Source organism: Gadus chalcogrammus, chromosome 20, assembly GCF_026213295.1.
Source record: "Gadus chalcogrammus isolate NIFS_2021 chromosome 20, NIFS_Gcha_1.0, whole genome shotgun sequence".
NCBI classification, from domain to species: domain Eukaryota; kingdom Metazoa; phylum Chordata; class Actinopteri; order Gadiformes; family Gadidae; genus Gadus; species Gadus chalcogrammus.
Window position 1 is genome coordinate 8,534,083 of NC_079431.1, and position 16,943 is coordinate 8,551,025.

Consider the following 16,943-nt stretch of genomic DNA (forward strand, 5'->3'; position numbering starts at 1 on the left):
TTAAATATTTGAATCGCTTGACAGCCCTAGTAACAACCAAACCTGAGTGTTGTGAAGAACTCCTGAACAGTCATCAGGGATCACGTTATATCCCCATTGTGTGGCTTCCCCCAACATGCCCTTGGCCAATCACAACGCTCTATACTACAGGCTTTGAAATTGGACACCCCTTGTGTCTCCCACTGCCGTTCTCCATTTACTTATGGTTTGTTTGAGATGCCTCGTACACCACCTGCGCGTGTTGCTTTTGTTTTACGTAATTACCTGATTTGTAAGACTTAGGGCCCCATCTTGCATCCGGCGCAATTTACTTTCTACACTGACGCATGCATTGTTGCTAGTTTGCAACTGGCGCAGAGCGTTCTTTTCCCTCCACCACCACGCGTCGGTAAATTCTAGCGTGTTGTATTCCCACAAAATCTCCATCGGTTTATTCTTTCCGAGGTTAATCAGCTACATTTTGTCATAAAATTTGAGCTTTTACATTGAAGTCCAAAATAATGAAACAGAAGTACATCTTCTACTACTTTTGTTTATCAAGACCGTTTCACCATACACGGAAGTGTGAAGCCCCTAGGAACAGTGCATACTTCCGCAATCCACCAGTGCTCAGCGGCCAAACCTGGTATTGCAGTCGTTTTAGCGGGCTGTGGACGGGTCCCTCAATTCAAGGGGCCCAGAAGTAGATATCCTCGTTCACTCCAATACAAGTTGGGAAGCAGGAATGTTTCTCCGCAAAAAAATGTCTTGATTTCAATCAAAGGCTCATAATTATCTTTATATCATGTACACATTTTTTTTACATTTTGTCTTTTCAAAACGCCACCTCAAGCGTTTTATTAGCCGTTTTCTGTAATTATTTTTTGCTGGAGAAGGAGGGGTGGGCAGCTGAAAGGAGTCGTAGTGAAACAAATGTTGTTTCGGCCTGGCATCCGAGAGGGCCTAGTTCACTGCTCCGTTAACTTATCGTGACCGAGTTTTTTTTTTTTTTTTCAATAATAGGTCCATGGATTCAATACATTTCAAGAAAGCCATCAGCAGTCAAGATTAAACAAAAGAAGGACCCAAATCTGATTGTTTTGAAGTGCCACATGTTGAAAATAAACCAAACCAATTTAGAACATGAAATTATAACATTGAGCATATGAACGCACACTTTACTTATTTCTATATAAAGTGATCTGATTGGAACAGGTTTTCAAGCGATCTGATTGGCTGGAGTTTTTGGAACTTGGCAGCCCTGCACTGATATAGTGCAAAGATTACGGTCAATTTAGATGTAATTTCAACTATCAATTGGATTATATAAAAGATATATAAAAACTTAAATGACGAAGCAATACCTGAAAAAAATATTACTCCTTGATCGTTTGGGCATAGACAAAGACGTCAAATGAAGAACACATACAATTGTTTGAGATAGACACACAAATTATTATTCCCGCGTTATTTTGTAATATGATTAACATGTTACTACACGTATCCTTCTAAAATATATGCGGTTGAGTGCAATTCAATTCAATTCAATAAAGAATGTATTTGTTAGCCCTTCACAGGTACAGAAGGAGTGCAGCTTTGTCAAGACTCCTTGAAGCTGATGAGGTAATCGGGGTATGCCCCTGCATCGCTGAACACCACATAAATGGTGGGGTTCTGGACGTTATTTACTGCACAGTCGTGGAGGCCGCAGAGGGGATTACTGGGGTCCAGGGGGGCTGGCTCCACCATGTCAGGAATCCCCAGGCAGGGCTTCCCCACCAGCACCCGAGCCTGGTACATGTACTTCAGCCCCTGAGCGTCCGGGTAAGAGTATTTGTATTTGCATGAGAACCAGGAGTGCTTGGCAAAATAGGTTCCGTTGCCGTACAGAGTGCCTGTGTACAAATGCAAATAAATTATAACACACATGAAAGACACAGAAAAAATATTAAATATGAAATAGAAGTATTAACACTTGTGTGAGTGTGCAGATGCATCGCTAACCATTTTTTCCACAGAAGCTTCTGTTGAAGCCATTGCTGTTGACCTTTTGGCAGATCTTAGCTGTTGTGCCGTGGTAAAGGTCCATCTCATTCATGTTCTGGGGATATTTCTTGTCAAGCATCTGTTTTTTCACAGCGTATCTCTGCCATTGGTCTTTGCTCTGAATCCTCTGGATCTGTATTATAATTGTTAATTGTTGTATTATTAGTCACACGAGAGAAGGTCCATATGAATACATAACAAGCTAAATATATGTCTCTCCAACTTTCAATTTATTGCTTTGCACAACAGTTTTTCTATCTACCAATTTATCTGAAATGCTTCCTCCTTACCTTGACCACTGTAAATGTTGCAGAGGTGGCACTATTGGGATTTTTGGATGTTTCCAGGAAATTAGCTTGAACCCGTTTGTACTGTTGGGAGGTTGGAGACAGATCCAATATGTCTAGAGTCTTGTCATCCATCCTGTCCCAATTTGTTGGTGGCTCTATGAAAGCTAAGATATCAGACATTAAAGACATATGTTGATGCTTTTTTTTCTGATTATTTCATTCCTAGCTCCGGTATACCCTAAATTAATATATAATAGAAATACACATTTGGAATGTAAATGAATGTTTTTGTCACCAAGCCCAACCTCTTCAGGAGTCAGCTACTTCATGCAGAAAAAATATTTTGGCTGAGTAGTTAATAAGTACTGAGTAATTACTCAGCCTAAGTAAGATGTCTCAGCAGATGACAGCAAAGCAAACATTGTGTGTGATGAGTCAGAGAAGTAAGTTGGGTGCGACTTATTTTCATCCTAGTTTATTTTATTTTCCTGCTGAATACAAACTTGTCATGTACTCAATGTGCTATTGTTTGGTCACTGACGGTTGGTTGCATTAATTAGGCAATTAATGCAACCAATCGTCAGTGACCAAACAAAAGCACATTGAGTACATATCATGTTTGTATTCAGCAGGAAAATAAAATAAACTTGTTTCAAAGTATGCCGCCTGCTTTAGCCCCTCACAAAAGTGTATTATAAGGGACCGTACCTATTTCAGAACCAGCCTTCAGGGTCCTCTTTATTCTAGCGATGGTTCCATTCCTGTCGGTCCGCTCCATCTTGTCCAGGTTCACAGTATAGGTCTGGTTCTGCAGGGTGTAGCTGATGCGCTGCTCTTTCTTATGCAAGGCGTGCTCAAGATCTATACTGACAGATGGGTCCAGTTCTGCCCAGGCCTCCCTGTTACAGACCTCCCAGCGCACCGTCTTCCACAGCCTCTTCTCTTCTTCCTGCCGGGTCGCACGCTCCTTGGCCTTTTGCAGATCCTTCTCGATCTGGAGAACCATGGCCAGGGCGTCGGCCTCCTTCCCAGACACGGTGGCCTTGTCCGGGGCCGACACACTGACGCACACCTGGAGGCTCCGGCTGAGAGCCACGATGGCCTGTTTCTCTGAGGGGAGGAGGAGGGCCAGGTAGGGGGAGCTGATCTGGAGCAGCTTCCACTCTTTCGTCACCAGGTCATCCACAAATCTTTTGACGTTTGCCAGGGCACTCGAACAGCAGCCAAGAACCTCAACCTCCACTTTAGGGAAGGACACATCCCTGCATGCACTTGCCAGACATCCCTGGGGGGCCCTTATTTTTACTGTAATGACAAAAAGGTATGTTTATTACTTTGTTGGATCTTACTTACAAATTAATCAAGTAAATTACAAACCGATATAGGTTATAATGCAAGGGTATAGAATGATATGAGGTAGAACAATAGACCATTAACATACGTGATTCAGAGCAAATTTTGGCGAGTTTGATATTCGATGTGTCTAGTATATCATAGACACAGTGTCTATTATAGTGCAGAAAGAAACTTTAACCCCCACTGTCACTTTTTTATCTGCTTGTGTCACTTTCTTACATTTCATCAAGCTCTTCAGAAAGTCCTGGAACATTTCGGTTTGGAAAATCACAATATGGACATCCATAATGGACGATGTTTTGGTACTTTTTATGTGTTCTTCTACTGCAGTGACCATTGCATTTCCAACATCCACTGCATGCAGCTCTCCAGCACCTGGGAAAAAGTAAGTAATCAGAAATCCTCCTGAAAAGCCATATATTAAATTGACTGTTCCATTTACATCAATATTTGGTACTACCGAAGGAGCAATAAAATGCTAATATTCATGAACAACAAGAACTTTTCTCACGGCAACTCACCAACAACCCGGGCCACAACATAGTTTGATTCTGATTATACCACATTGTATTAGTATCTTTGGTCATCATCACAAACTTTCACTAAATCACTAAATGACGAATGGAATTGTCGATTTATGAAACCCACTTTTTTATTGCAAAGATGAATTTGTGAGAAGAGCAATAATGGCACTATGTAAGCCTACCTGTGCTAAGTGCTGGAAAGGAAACCGACCGGATTTTAAGGTCCTCGCAGATCTTGAAGACCTTGAGCATGGAGCTGATGATGCCTTTCTCCTTGGTCTGGCCCACCATGTGAATGATGTATTTTACCTTAAGGTTGCCAGGTTTGGTGATGACCACACCATCACCAGGTTGATTTCCTTTAAATCAGAGTGGAAAAACAATTGCATATCCAAAAGTCCACAGTTGGATATTCAAAGAGAAATGAAAAGGTCTACATTTAAAATAAGTCCCTTTATAACCTAGAACAATTTAACCAAAATATATAAATATCTTTTAAATTTCACGTACCTAATTTGGTGCATTCATCCACCACTGCTTGTCCAGCTGCGTTGAGAATAGCACCCGACACACCTGTAAAGAAAAAGTTAACTGTAATTTAATGACGAAGCAATACCGGAAAAAAATACTTCCTTTGATGTCCTGGGGGTATGGAATTGTTGACAAGAGATGAATGAACATTCACAATTTTTTTGTAGTACATTTGAAAAATAATAGCAACAATAGCCTCAGACGTTAAATTGGGCTAACCTAAAGCTTATTTAATTTGGTAAGATACAATATATATTTGGACCAACGTTTCTGCCATTGAATTGCTTACCTGAAAAGAGATTCAGGCTAGTGTTGGTGGTACTGACGATAGCATCCGTTTTTTCCTTTGTTATGTCACCACACAACAGTTTCACTTTCACCGGCCCAATTTCAGCAGTGGTTGCTACGAGTGATGGAAAGACCATGAGTCAGCAGAAGTAAGAACATTTGTAACCATGCAAATACTGCATACATGGTTACTATAACATACATGTTTGAATTTGTGATTTCAAATGTTGTATTTAACAACAAAAATTATAATAACCATGTTTGACCTGAGTAATCTTCCTCACAGGAAGAGCAGGCATTACTGCTGTCGTCATCATCAGACATATCCTTATCAATAAACAAGGTTGGACAATAAAAATCAAATAATGCTGATGACAATGAACTACTCACATTATTCTGATCTTTCCTGTTCACAGGCTGCTCATGATATTGAAAATGGAATGTGCAATTAACATACTTGTGTCATCCTTTTCCAGGAATGGAGGACCTGCTGACCCTCTTGCAATGCCTTTACCTGGTCAACCACTAGAAAGATCTGCTTCAGAGCACTGAATTCACGCTTTGAAAAATGGGCTTTAATGCCTAACAGCAGGGCAGTAACAGATTCTGGGAACTTCATTCCACCACCGCCTGCAACAAAAGAAGCCAAGCTTGTTTACTATTTTAGTTTACTTTACTTCAATTAGATTAGGGCTAGGTTCAAATTCTCAGATAAAAATTTGTAAAAAGAAAATCGTATTTAAATTGGATATTGACTGCCTTTTTGGACAACTTGGATATTTTTAATAATTCACCAGGTTTGAGGGTTCCTTGTACAATTTACTGTATAGTTTAGCGAACATCAATATTGAATATGATGAAATTGAATTGGAAATCTATTAGAAGGATCTCTTTGGGATATCAGTGACGATACCCATCCTGAAACTTGCATCAAGCCATGAAGATCCGCTGTAAGCATTACCAGTTCCAATGGCAGGAAATGACACAGAGGTGATCCATCTATCCTCGCAGTGCTCCAGCACATTCTTCACACGCTCAACAGCCTGTTCCAAACTTTTCGGGCCTACTATGTGGATGATGAAGTCACACTGCAGGCTTCCTCCGCTGGTCACTCCTGCATTGTTGCCCCTCAGCGGTCCTTGGGCCAGAAAAAGTTGTCAGACACAATCACTAGGACAATTGGAGTGCAGTAAAAAAAAATCTGCCCCTAACATGAATACATAAACTAGATATGTCAACGTTTGTGCATTTTCTGAAGAAAATACGTGTGCAGTGCAACTCGCAATATTCCGTGGGCATGCTGACATGTTAATGCCACCGAATGAGCTAGCGTGCTGAGTTTCAAGTCCCTGGGTTGCTTTGAAGCTGACTTGCCCCCTGTTGCCGAAGCGGTATGTAACCCACATTAAAGTGATACAGTAATAATAAACTATTCAAAAAAAAGTATCTTACTAAAAAAATCATGTACAGACTTTTTACAAAGTTTGTATGCGTGTGGGAGCAACAGAGACCAAAAAAACACCCCAAATTCCAGGAAAAGTGTTGTTTACATAATATGTCCCCTTTAATACAGTCATGGGAATAATTAAAATCGACTTGACCCTTTAAGAAACTCGCTGCTGCGTGAGTGCAAAGTGTAAGGTCAACCAGAGTTTACAATGAGATTGTCAAATTGAAAAACAAGAGACGAGACGAGCGACACTGAATAAGTAAACTCAGATATAAGCAGATAAAATTAAGCTAAAGAAGCACGAAAAACCTATCTACCCATCGGGATCTGTGAGAATTTATAACCTAAAACCACAGCGGTTTTGGTGAGTTTAAAAACAATTTATGTTGAACTATTGCTGTATATTTGACCGTCATTTTGTTATTGAAAAGACTTAAATAAATGGTTGTGCAGCTAATATGGTTCGAGATGTGTAAAAGGGTAAATGTGAATGCACTTTATGTTGGTAGAAAATAGTAATAGAGTTTTATGTTCATGTTAAAGACGGGGTGGTGAAAAAAGAATGGCGCTGAACTTCTTTATTTCTTAGTATATATTAATTTCCATTTTTATGTGTATGCTAAAAAGGGGCAGATACTTACGAATTTTGGCACACTCAACTTCAACTGCAGATCCAGCAGCGTTTAAAATGGCGCCAGACACACCTTTTTAAGCACATTAGAATCACATTTAGATCACATTTAGATCACTCAGAGATTTGGTTTAAGAGTTTGCATTACTGGGAAGACACCATTCAGTTCTCACACCACACAATAAAAATAATAATGAACTTGAGACAAACCATTTTTTAAGTTAACATCCTCGTTTGTACTGTTGACAATGGCTTTCACAGTTTCTGCAGTTATGTTTCCTTTCTTTAGTTCAATCAAGGCATCCTTAATCTTAACTAGAGTCAAAGATAGAAAAAAGTGAGAGATATTAGCATCACACGTAACCAATATGATGCAAACCAACGTGAGCACGTTCATTTGAAGCTGATTCTAGTCACCGTAATTATGGCAATATGGCAAGTAATTGTTCACATCTATGTGTGATAATCTAATATATAATACATGGGAATTAAAAGAAGAAGAAAAACCAACCTTGATTCAGCGGTAAGTCATGTGTGATTACTGGAACAGCAGTCGTCTATCAAAACAATAATATACAGCAAATACCTTAATTAAAACTAAGGTCTATCAAATCAATTACAAAGGACAAGTGAATCAATGAACTACCAAAATGACGAAATTACTTAAAACCATCTTTAATTAGTCTTACTTGTGTGCCAGCCCTGAGGCTTTTACTTTGTCTCGGCTTGTTGAAATACTTTTTGATGCCGTCATAATTCCTGTCTTCAAAGGCCAAAACAAAGATTGTTTTAAGGCTGGAGAAGGGAGTGCATAATATATGCACTTTCACACCCTGTAGCATTGCCTTCGCAAAATCCTCAGGGAGACAGCCATCGATACCTATAAAAGATATTCATGGCATTCAGTTCAATACACTGGTTCCTTTTGAAGGGCGGATATCTGGATGCTGTTGTAGAATGGAGAAAGATGCTTAACATAAACATTGTATTTTACCTATGCCAATGGTAGGAATGGACACGGTGGCAGCTTGCTTGCTTTCACACAGATGAAGGACCTTCAGTATAAATGCACTGATCTTTACAGGTCCAGGAATATGAGCGATATGTTTACAGTTCAGATTCCCACCACCCGTGAGCACAACATCGCCAAAAGCCTGTGGACCTATGAAATCCAGATGTTCAGTAAGGTTATGTTGAATTTGTGTTTTCAAGTATCAGATGCACGTGTTTAAAAATGTTGTTCTATGATTTGTAGGGACGATAAATCATCATAATGTATGGAGCTCAATCTCGTATTAGAAATGGACATTACCGTGTTTCTTGCATTCATCCACGACTGATTTTCCAGCTGCATTAAGGATGTCCCCAGACACACCTGAAAGCACAGCATGAAAGATGAAATCTACACTTGATGTGACTAGGCTGAAGAAACTTTTAAATATTGATAAGAAAAGAACTGAAGAACTACCAGTGTTCAGATCGAGATTCTGGTTGCTTGAATTCACGATGACATCTACATTTTCCTTAGTGATGTCTGCCCTCTTCAAGATCACAGAGACTCTTCCAATCACTGGCATGATACAAATGAAAACATTTACAAAATAAATCTCAGAGTGGTCATTAGTTCTTGAGCATTGCTCCTTTCTAACGTAGATAAGACATATTACCTATAGTGTTTGACACTTGTAGAGATGGAAGGGGTACAGTTTGGGAGGCACCTGGTGCGGAAGGAATGAGTGGTATCTTGGTTTTGGTGGGATCTGTTGGATGGTAACCCTGTGCCACAAGGTAAGAAGCAATTGGAAAAAGTTTCACTTGATAACATCAACTATTTACATAATGAACATTGGACTTTTAAAAATTCACGTTAACAATTTGTGAACATACAGCTTGTGCAATTATTTTTTTAAATGAACAAACCTACCAAGATTGTAAGGGCAGATTTAAATTCTTCAACTGTTTTGGAATCAGACTCAGTCAGATGAATGGTCGTCATTGATCCACAACCCAAACTAATGAAGCTACTTATCCCCTTCATTATTGCTTCACAGCTGTCTTTTACAGGAAACCCAAAAGTTCCACATCCTAGTGCTGGCATCCCCAAAGAGACACACTGGTTGTTGGAACCCTTCAAAAGACTTTGCAAGACTGCCGTCACAAGGTATGTCGAGTTCAGATCTGAATAGTTTTTTCCCCAAACTGGGATTGCTGCATATATGAGCTTTTTGGATTTTAGAGTGCCCGCGTTGGTCATGATCACATCTCCGGCCAGAAGACTCTGCTTCGCCTTCTCAAGTGCGTCAAAATCCTTTTTAATCTCGGGTCCTCCATTTTCTAGGAATTGCTGTGCAACAGGATTGTTGAAGGACATGTTGACCAGTGGACAAATCAAAACGTCTGAAGTCTGTTTGGCAACATTACCCTGAGAAAGGGTCAATTTTACACCGCCCTTGAGATCATAGCTGATCTTTTGTTCTGATAGTTTGAGATTGCAGCCCAAGCCTTTTGCCTGCATTTTGAGTAACAATTTATTATCTTTCAGGATCTTTGCCTCACCAGCTTTGGAGTACATGCAATTTCTAGTTTCTACTGTTCTTATGTACCTATTCACCACATTTATGGCTTCTTTAATATGATCACTTGCAGCTGTGACTTTGAAACATGGAGATTGTGGATATCGGCAGGGCAAAATGGTGACCCCCAAGGCTTTGAGCTGAGGATCCGCTGAGAGTTTCATGAATGACTCAACAAATTCAACCTCCTGCCACGTTTTCAGAGGGACGTCTTCTGTCACTACTTTCTTGTTCTCAAGAAATCCCTTAACCTGGGCAATGACATCGTCAACCACAGAACGGAATCCACAAAGGTCAATTTTGTCTCCTGAAAATTCGATGAGAACATTTTTTAAGTTCTGGGTAGATTCAAGTTCCTTTTTTAGGTCTGCATGAAAGGTTTCCCATTGCCCACCAAAGGTTTCCTTATTGTACTCCCCAGAAATGGAAAGAGATGCTTGCTTGATTTCCTCCTTGAGTTTATCTTCAGCTCTGTCAATGTCGCCCTTCTTAGCGAGAACTGTGACAGAATCTTTGCCACAGATCAGTACGGCCACAATGTTGTCTTGATAAAAGAGATAATATATGAACTCATCTAAATCAAGGGGCTGCAAAAACCTTGCAAGGTGATAGGAAGAATCAAGCTTTTTGAAAGTCAACATTTCTTGGATTTGATAGATTAGGAATTCTGCTGTTTGAACCTTTTTAAGGAACACCTCGAGATCTATGGTGCTTTTCACTACTTGCCGCTCATCTTTGGCCTTTTCCATCTTGCTCATGATCTTAAGCAAGAAAGGTATCTCCGCTTCCACCCGTCTCCTGACAACCACTAACTCTGAGGTGCAGATTTTAAAAGAGATGAGGGCGGTAGCAGCATTTACTTCTGGACAACTACCCTTAACTCTCTGCCAGACCTCAGCCTTCATTGGGATGTGCTCCACAATGTACCTCTCCAAGATGGTCCGAACCTCTCTTCGAGCATTAGTCTCCCATGAGGGGCCATGCCGGAGCAGGCCCAATAAATTCTTGTTCATTGACATCTTCAGTTCCAATTGTGGGTGATTGGAGATAATGTTGAAGGAAACCATCGCATGGACCCTTTGAAGTGCAGATGTGAGCTCTTCTCTGAATATCTCAGTGCGACTGATAAAACTCAGGAGTTCGGGTGGGACTAGAATGGCTATATCAGTTGAGAACTTTGACCGATGGTGTGTTTTTCCTTTCAGAACCAACTGGAGGTCAGGGTAGAAGAGTTGTACAACAACGTCTATTCCCCTCAGAGTGTGTTTGCGTTCAGCCACCCTCTGAGCAACTGTGGAAAAGAAGAGAATCACAAATTATAAAAATGAAAGACCACCAATTATGCCAAAATTGACCAACCAATCACAACCGTTTATCTAACGTGAGGCAGGATAAATACAATGAAGGCCTTAGAGGCATTTCAACAATAGAGATGGCTGCCGCTGATGTAGAACTGTCTGTTGATTCCAGTATGGGGCTTACATTAACCAAACTGGGTTGCATATTTTCATTAGAAGAACAGATCAATGCACGTTAAGCTTTTTCCAACATTGCTTTGATTGGTTGAAGGCCTAGCCAATTGCATCCAGAGATATTTTTGTCTGTGCCTGTTTGTGACCCTGTGGATAACAAAAATGGACAGAGAGGTCCAACACCAATTGAAGTTGGCGATGCCACACTGCCTTTGGCGGTCATTTTCCCCCAGGGATACATACTCACCATTAACAACCAGTTTGTAAAACTAATTATACTTAAAATTCAAGGGCTTTTATTTGTGGGCAAAAGGCTCAATCACCATTTTTATCTCATTCAGCGATGGATATGGATTTAACAGACATTTATTAACAGGAAAATATTCAATATTGTCACTTTAACTATTATTAAAGAAAGTAAACAACCAATCGACTAAACAACGTCAAGAACATAAGTCAAATTTAACCTTACCTCTCCAGTCTTCAAAGGTCATTACAATGCTATTGTTTTGGTTGACAGGGACAAAGGACTTAAAAGAGCCCCCTCCACTCATCCTTTCGAAGGAGAAATACATTGCAAAGAATCCTTCAGAAATTTGACTAATGTCTCCGGCTTGCAAAATAACAGATTTGGTCAGTTCCAAACGACAAGCCTCAATCCTTTTTTCGTTAAACCTCTTGGTTAAAGTTTTCTGCATGAATTGGTGTCCATCTGCAGGCACACACCCATTCTTAGGTTAAATAGATACAAAGAAGTTGTGATAATTGTTACCAATGTACACATATTGGTAAAGACACAAGAAATCGTGTATACATATTTTACATGAAATCCATGTTCCAGGGGGGTGTTTGGCCAGAACGCTTAATTAATCAAAACTTAATCAAAATCCCTTTTCATCTCAAGTTATTTTTTGACTTTCTTTTGAGCATTTTGGGTCCGGTCATTTTTTTTCAACTGGTACCCACCTATGTCCTCTTTAAATGTGACCACGATGCTGTCTCCACCTGCAGCCTCCCAGCTGTGCTCCGCCCCGTGGCTGCAGCTGTGGATGTACACGGAGATGGTGTCGGAGGGGCAGTGGTCGTCAAAGCCGCTGAGGACATAGCGTCGTCTGTCCAACAAGTCTTCCTCCATTCAAATAAGTTTGGAGTTGATATTTTAAGCAGTTCTGCAGAGAGAAAATACATCTATTTTGCATGATTTACATTTTGGCATTTAGCAGATGCTTTTATCAAAAGAGACTTTCAATTAGTCATCAGAAGAAAGAGACCAAAATATATCGCTCATCGTACAGTAAGGATGTCCATAGAAACAAGTACCAAGCAAACATAATCGCTACGTTAACCCATTTCCTGTATACAACAAAGATAGCTAGGATAAGACTTTACATGATACCAAGTACTATTTTTAAGTGCCAGGACGTATAACATACAATATGACTGTGCTTAGACCAAGACCTGAGCTCTTTCCCTCATGAGGAAGAGCAGGATCCTGCAGATGTTGTAGAGAGCAAATCTGCAGGATCAGGCCACAATGGTGATGTGCTGATGCAGCATAGCTGATTGCCCAGTACCACCACACAAAGGTTCCATACTGTTGTTGATGGTACCACAATGTCCTTGACAACGAACAATAAGTCCATGTGGGGGCAGTCCTTAACTGGCAAAAGGAGGAGCTCATTCTTGAGGTTAAGCTTCAGGTGATGGGCAGTCGCCCAATTGCTAATGTCTGCCAGACATTCTGAGATGCATATTTCAATCAGTGTAAGACGTCAGAGAAATAGTTGAGTGTCATCAGCTTAGCAGTAATAGTATATAATGAGAACAGAAGGTGTCCCAGTAGTAGGCCTTGAAGGAAATCGGTGTCAATAGTGCAGGTTTTGGACCAGGAGCCATTTCATGTGACCTGATTGGTGCTATTCAGCGCATCAGGCCAGCGAATAGGATATAGTGGTTCAGTGTCGAACGCCGCGGACAGGTCAAGGAAAATGAGAACGAGGCTCTGTTGGCACGGAGCGCCTCAGTCACCAAGAGGGGTGCCGTGTCAGTGGAGCTTGCAGTCTTGAAGTATGACTGATCGGATTTTTTGGAAATAGGACAGCTGTATAGAGGGAACGTTCCAGAGTTTTAGATAGGAACCGCACCCTACCGGTCTGTAGGGTGCGGATGCCAGCAGGGTCGAGGGTCGGTTTCTTAAGGAGCAGCTTGATACTAGCAGACCTGAAGGACGCTGGAATAAGGCCTGAAGTGAGAGGAGTTGATGAGGAATGGCAGGATGTCGTTCGCGACGCCTGGAAAAATTAAGAGGGGGGCGGGGGGGGGGGGTTAAGGATCGTGCTGGTCTGGAGTGGAAGGGACGGAGGGAGTCCAAAGGTCAAATTGGTTCCTGGCCCCGTTGGTGGGAGGAAAAGAGGAAAAAGTGTTAGGTCAAAGGTAGTGATGTTATGAAGTCACCCAGGACAATGAGCAGCTGTGGAGGGCATCCATCTCATCGAATAAGTCACGGAAGAGACCTAGTGGATGATGGATCACCGCAATGTAGAGCTTGATAGAAAGGGTGAAGGGGACTGCCTGGACTGGCAGTGTCCTTTGTGGGGATCCAAGTCGCTGTAAGGGCCAGGAAGTGGAGAGTCAGGAGGGAGGTGATGGCTGAGATGGAGTCTGCCTTCTTGACAGCTCCAGAGTCCCCCCGCCCCATCCCTTCAAGGTCAGTGTAGGTAGAGATCGTTGGGTAGCGCAGGTTGGGTGGGTTGCGGCGCCGAGCAGAGGGTCCCTTGGTAGCGTCTTCTCCGGTGAAATATTTCCTGACGATAATGGAGGTAAGGCATTTACTGTAGCTACGATTGGGTGGGAGGAGAAGTAGTTGCTGGTCTTCCTCGAGGGACTGCTGCAGAGAGACTCCCTATGTCATTCTTCGACTGGTTCTTTGCTTGGCTGACACTATGAATAACCGTAAGAATGCCCTTGTTTTGGCTATAGCGCATGTCCCCAACAATTGGCGTTGCAGCTCATTTAGCTCTACCATTGGAGACATACCCCTTGCCAGTAAGGGGTTAATTCTACAATGTGACACATCTTTCCATGCATGGACCTTACCTGTAGATTCCCCAGAAATCCCCAGAGATTCCCCTGGATAAAGGAACCACGGAAGCGCAACCCAAGTGCGCACGACAGAGACTCATTCTGCCTTTGTTCCAAATCCCCCTTCCACGTGCAATTTACAATTGTAAAATAAAAGTCATGCACTAAAAAAACTCTCCTCATTGGAAGCTTTCCCTGTATCTTACAAAGTGCTCACACCCAGCTCAGGCAGGTTCGGATCCGCCCTACATTCTAGTCTATTGTCAACACCTGGTTACCGCAACTGGCTGATTGCCAACTATTTCAGAACAGAGTTAGAATTAGCTCTTCAAATTAAATTGCTAAACACACAATTTTAATTTAGTTTCTATACTCACCAGCAGCAAGATAACATGCAGCTCCTTCTTCAAAACAAAAATGTAACCTGCTTCCTGGTTCTTCTTTATAAGCGGCCGTAACTCCGCCCTACAATTATGTCAAATGTCAACTGGTAAACGAAACTGGCAGATTGCCCACATACTAACAACAGAGGTAGAATCAGCTCTACAATCAAGTCTATTGTCCACACCTGGTGATGTTGTGGATAAAAATCCACAATCTAATGCTAACAAAATACGAGAGGTTGAGAAGGATTAGGTTTGAAAGATTAAGGCTTTATTACAACTTGCATAGAGTAACAACCAAACCTGAGTTTGTTGTGAAGAACTCCCGAAGGGATCGCGTTATATCCCCATTGTGTGGCTTCCCGCAACATGCCCTTGGCCAATCACAACGCTCTATACTACAGGCTTTGAAATTGGACCCCCCTTGTGTCTCCCACTGCCGTTCTCCATTTACTTATGGTTTGTTTGAGATGCCTCGTACACCACCTGCGCGTGTTGCTTTTGTTACGTAATTACGACTTAGGGCCCTATCTTGCATCCGGCGCAATTTTCTTTCTACACTGACGCATGTATTGTTGCTAGTTTGCAACTGGCGCAGAGCGTTCTTTTCCCTCCACCATCACGTGTCGGTAAATTAGGGAATGATCTTGCGCCCCAAGGGGCGGTTCGGCGAAAGGAGGAGGCGTGTACTGGCGCAAACGTTCCCTGGTGCTATTTTGCCGTTTCAGAAATCACTTGCGCCACAAACCAGGAAATACCTGGTTTAAAGTCAGTGGCGTGTTGTTCAGATGGTATTTTAAGGGCGCATGCATAATGTTGCTTGTGCACCTTGTGTATACACTTTGCTTCTCTCATCTACATAGCCACACATTCTTGGTAAATTATTTGTGAAAGAACAGCTGATACAGCGGTAATAAGTTGTACTTTTAAATCAATGCATCTGCAAACACCGTACAGCAGACACATATTTTCCTGACACAGACATTGTGTAGGCCTACAAGCCCATAACTTTGGGCTATTTGATTGTGAGAAAAGATTGTTTTACCGCGACTGAGTGTTAAAAAGAATGAATGAATGCCTGAGCGAGTGTGTGCATCCAACTGTTTAAACACACGCAAACTAAACACGTAACGCATAATACAGTCCATGGCAATGTATATTAACAGGGGGCCACATGCATATTAGGAAGACAAGTCGATAACGATAATGCATACAATAATGGTAAGAAACTATGTTTGTTAATGTGTTGCTTAGATCATTAAATAGAACCACAGTTACTGCATATCCTATGTGTGTTCAGTTTTCTTTGCCGAAATGTATTTGAGGCCTCGGAAGTTGTGGAAGAAAGCGCTATTCCATGTGTGAATTAGGTCATATTATTTGGCCATAAACTGAGCCATTTGACGTTTAAAATTCATGTGGTCATTCATCTGTCTCAACGGAGACTGCAAACGCGCTGTCAAAAATATCAACTTGTCAGATTCAAATGCGCTCATGGCTCTAAAAGGGGATGGGAGATCACACTCTCATTGGTTTATTGCACGGTACGCCCAAACCACACCTACGGGTAATTAGGCTACTTCAGACCAACCGTTTTTAGATATGCGCCGGGCGCAAGAGTCATTTATGCGCCGGTAAAATGGCAACATCGCCATAGAACCGCCCACAAAGCTACTTGCGCTTGGTGCTTCTCCCTTGCGTTTCAGACTGTTAAAATAGGGCCCATAGTCATTGTTATGGTTTGCTACATTTGTCTCTTTAGCAAACCCGCTCAAAAACAAACAACACAACTTTACATTGTATAGGCTAACACGCACAGCAAGACCGTGCAATGCATAAATTGGTGACCGGATTAAAGCAGCAATGTAATTAAGTGTATAAGAGCATTTTAAATCGACATTAAAAGGACCAACGTGGTACAAAAGGTGGTACAAAGAAAGTACAACTCATTATGGGCACGGCTAGTTAATACAAGTTTTGTCATATGGTGTGTGTGTGTGTGTGTGTGTGTGTGTGTGTGTGTGTGTGTGTGTGTGTGTGTGTGTGTGTGTGTGTGTGTGTGTGTGTGTGTGTGTGTGTGTATAGTGTTTCATAATAGTGTATCAATTGTTGTCAGCGACATGGTACATTCCTTTGTTCCTGACTGCAATCACCGCTCCCGCGCCCATTAAGGCCAGTTCTACCGGTTCCCACAGAGTGTGGTTACTAAGGAAACGAGTGTGGTTGCGAGTGTCAGTTTTAAACATGTGAATTCAGTCACGTATTCAAGTTACGTATTCATATTATGTATTCCTACAAATCAACACACTTGTATCTTCAATAATCTGAAAACTGAATTT

General features: G+C 41.6%; 1 protein-coding gene across 1 annotated transcript; it reads right to left on the bottom strand.

Moving 5' to 3' along the window:
• Positions 1-18: 18 nt before the first annotated feature.
• On the bottom strand, positions 19-16,854 carry LOC130373389 (protein mono-ADP-ribosyltransferase PARP14-like). Its single transcript, XM_056579848.1, has 23 exons — positions 14,599-16,854; positions 12,107-12,309; positions 11,613-11,852; positions 9,020-10,959; positions 8,763-8,871; positions 8,564-8,665; positions 8,408-8,470; positions 8,090-8,257; positions 7,785-7,975; positions 7,607-7,652; positions 7,306-7,410; positions 7,106-7,168; positions 5,976-6,152; positions 5,472-5,644; positions 5,281-5,341; positions 5,016-5,129; positions 4,706-4,768; positions 4,378-4,554; positions 3,891-4,046; positions 3,024-3,620; positions 2,316-2,479; positions 1,984-2,158; positions 19-1,874 (listed from the first exon to the last, which is right to left on the bottom strand). The coding sequence occupies exons 2-23, from the start codon at positions 12,273-12,275 to the stop codon at positions 1,579-1,581; spliced, it is 5,349 nt and encodes a 1,782-aa protein (XP_056435823.1). The 5' UTR covers positions 12,276-12,309; positions 14,599-16,854; the 3' UTR covers positions 19-1,578.
• Positions 16,855-16,943: the final 89 nt, after the last annotated feature.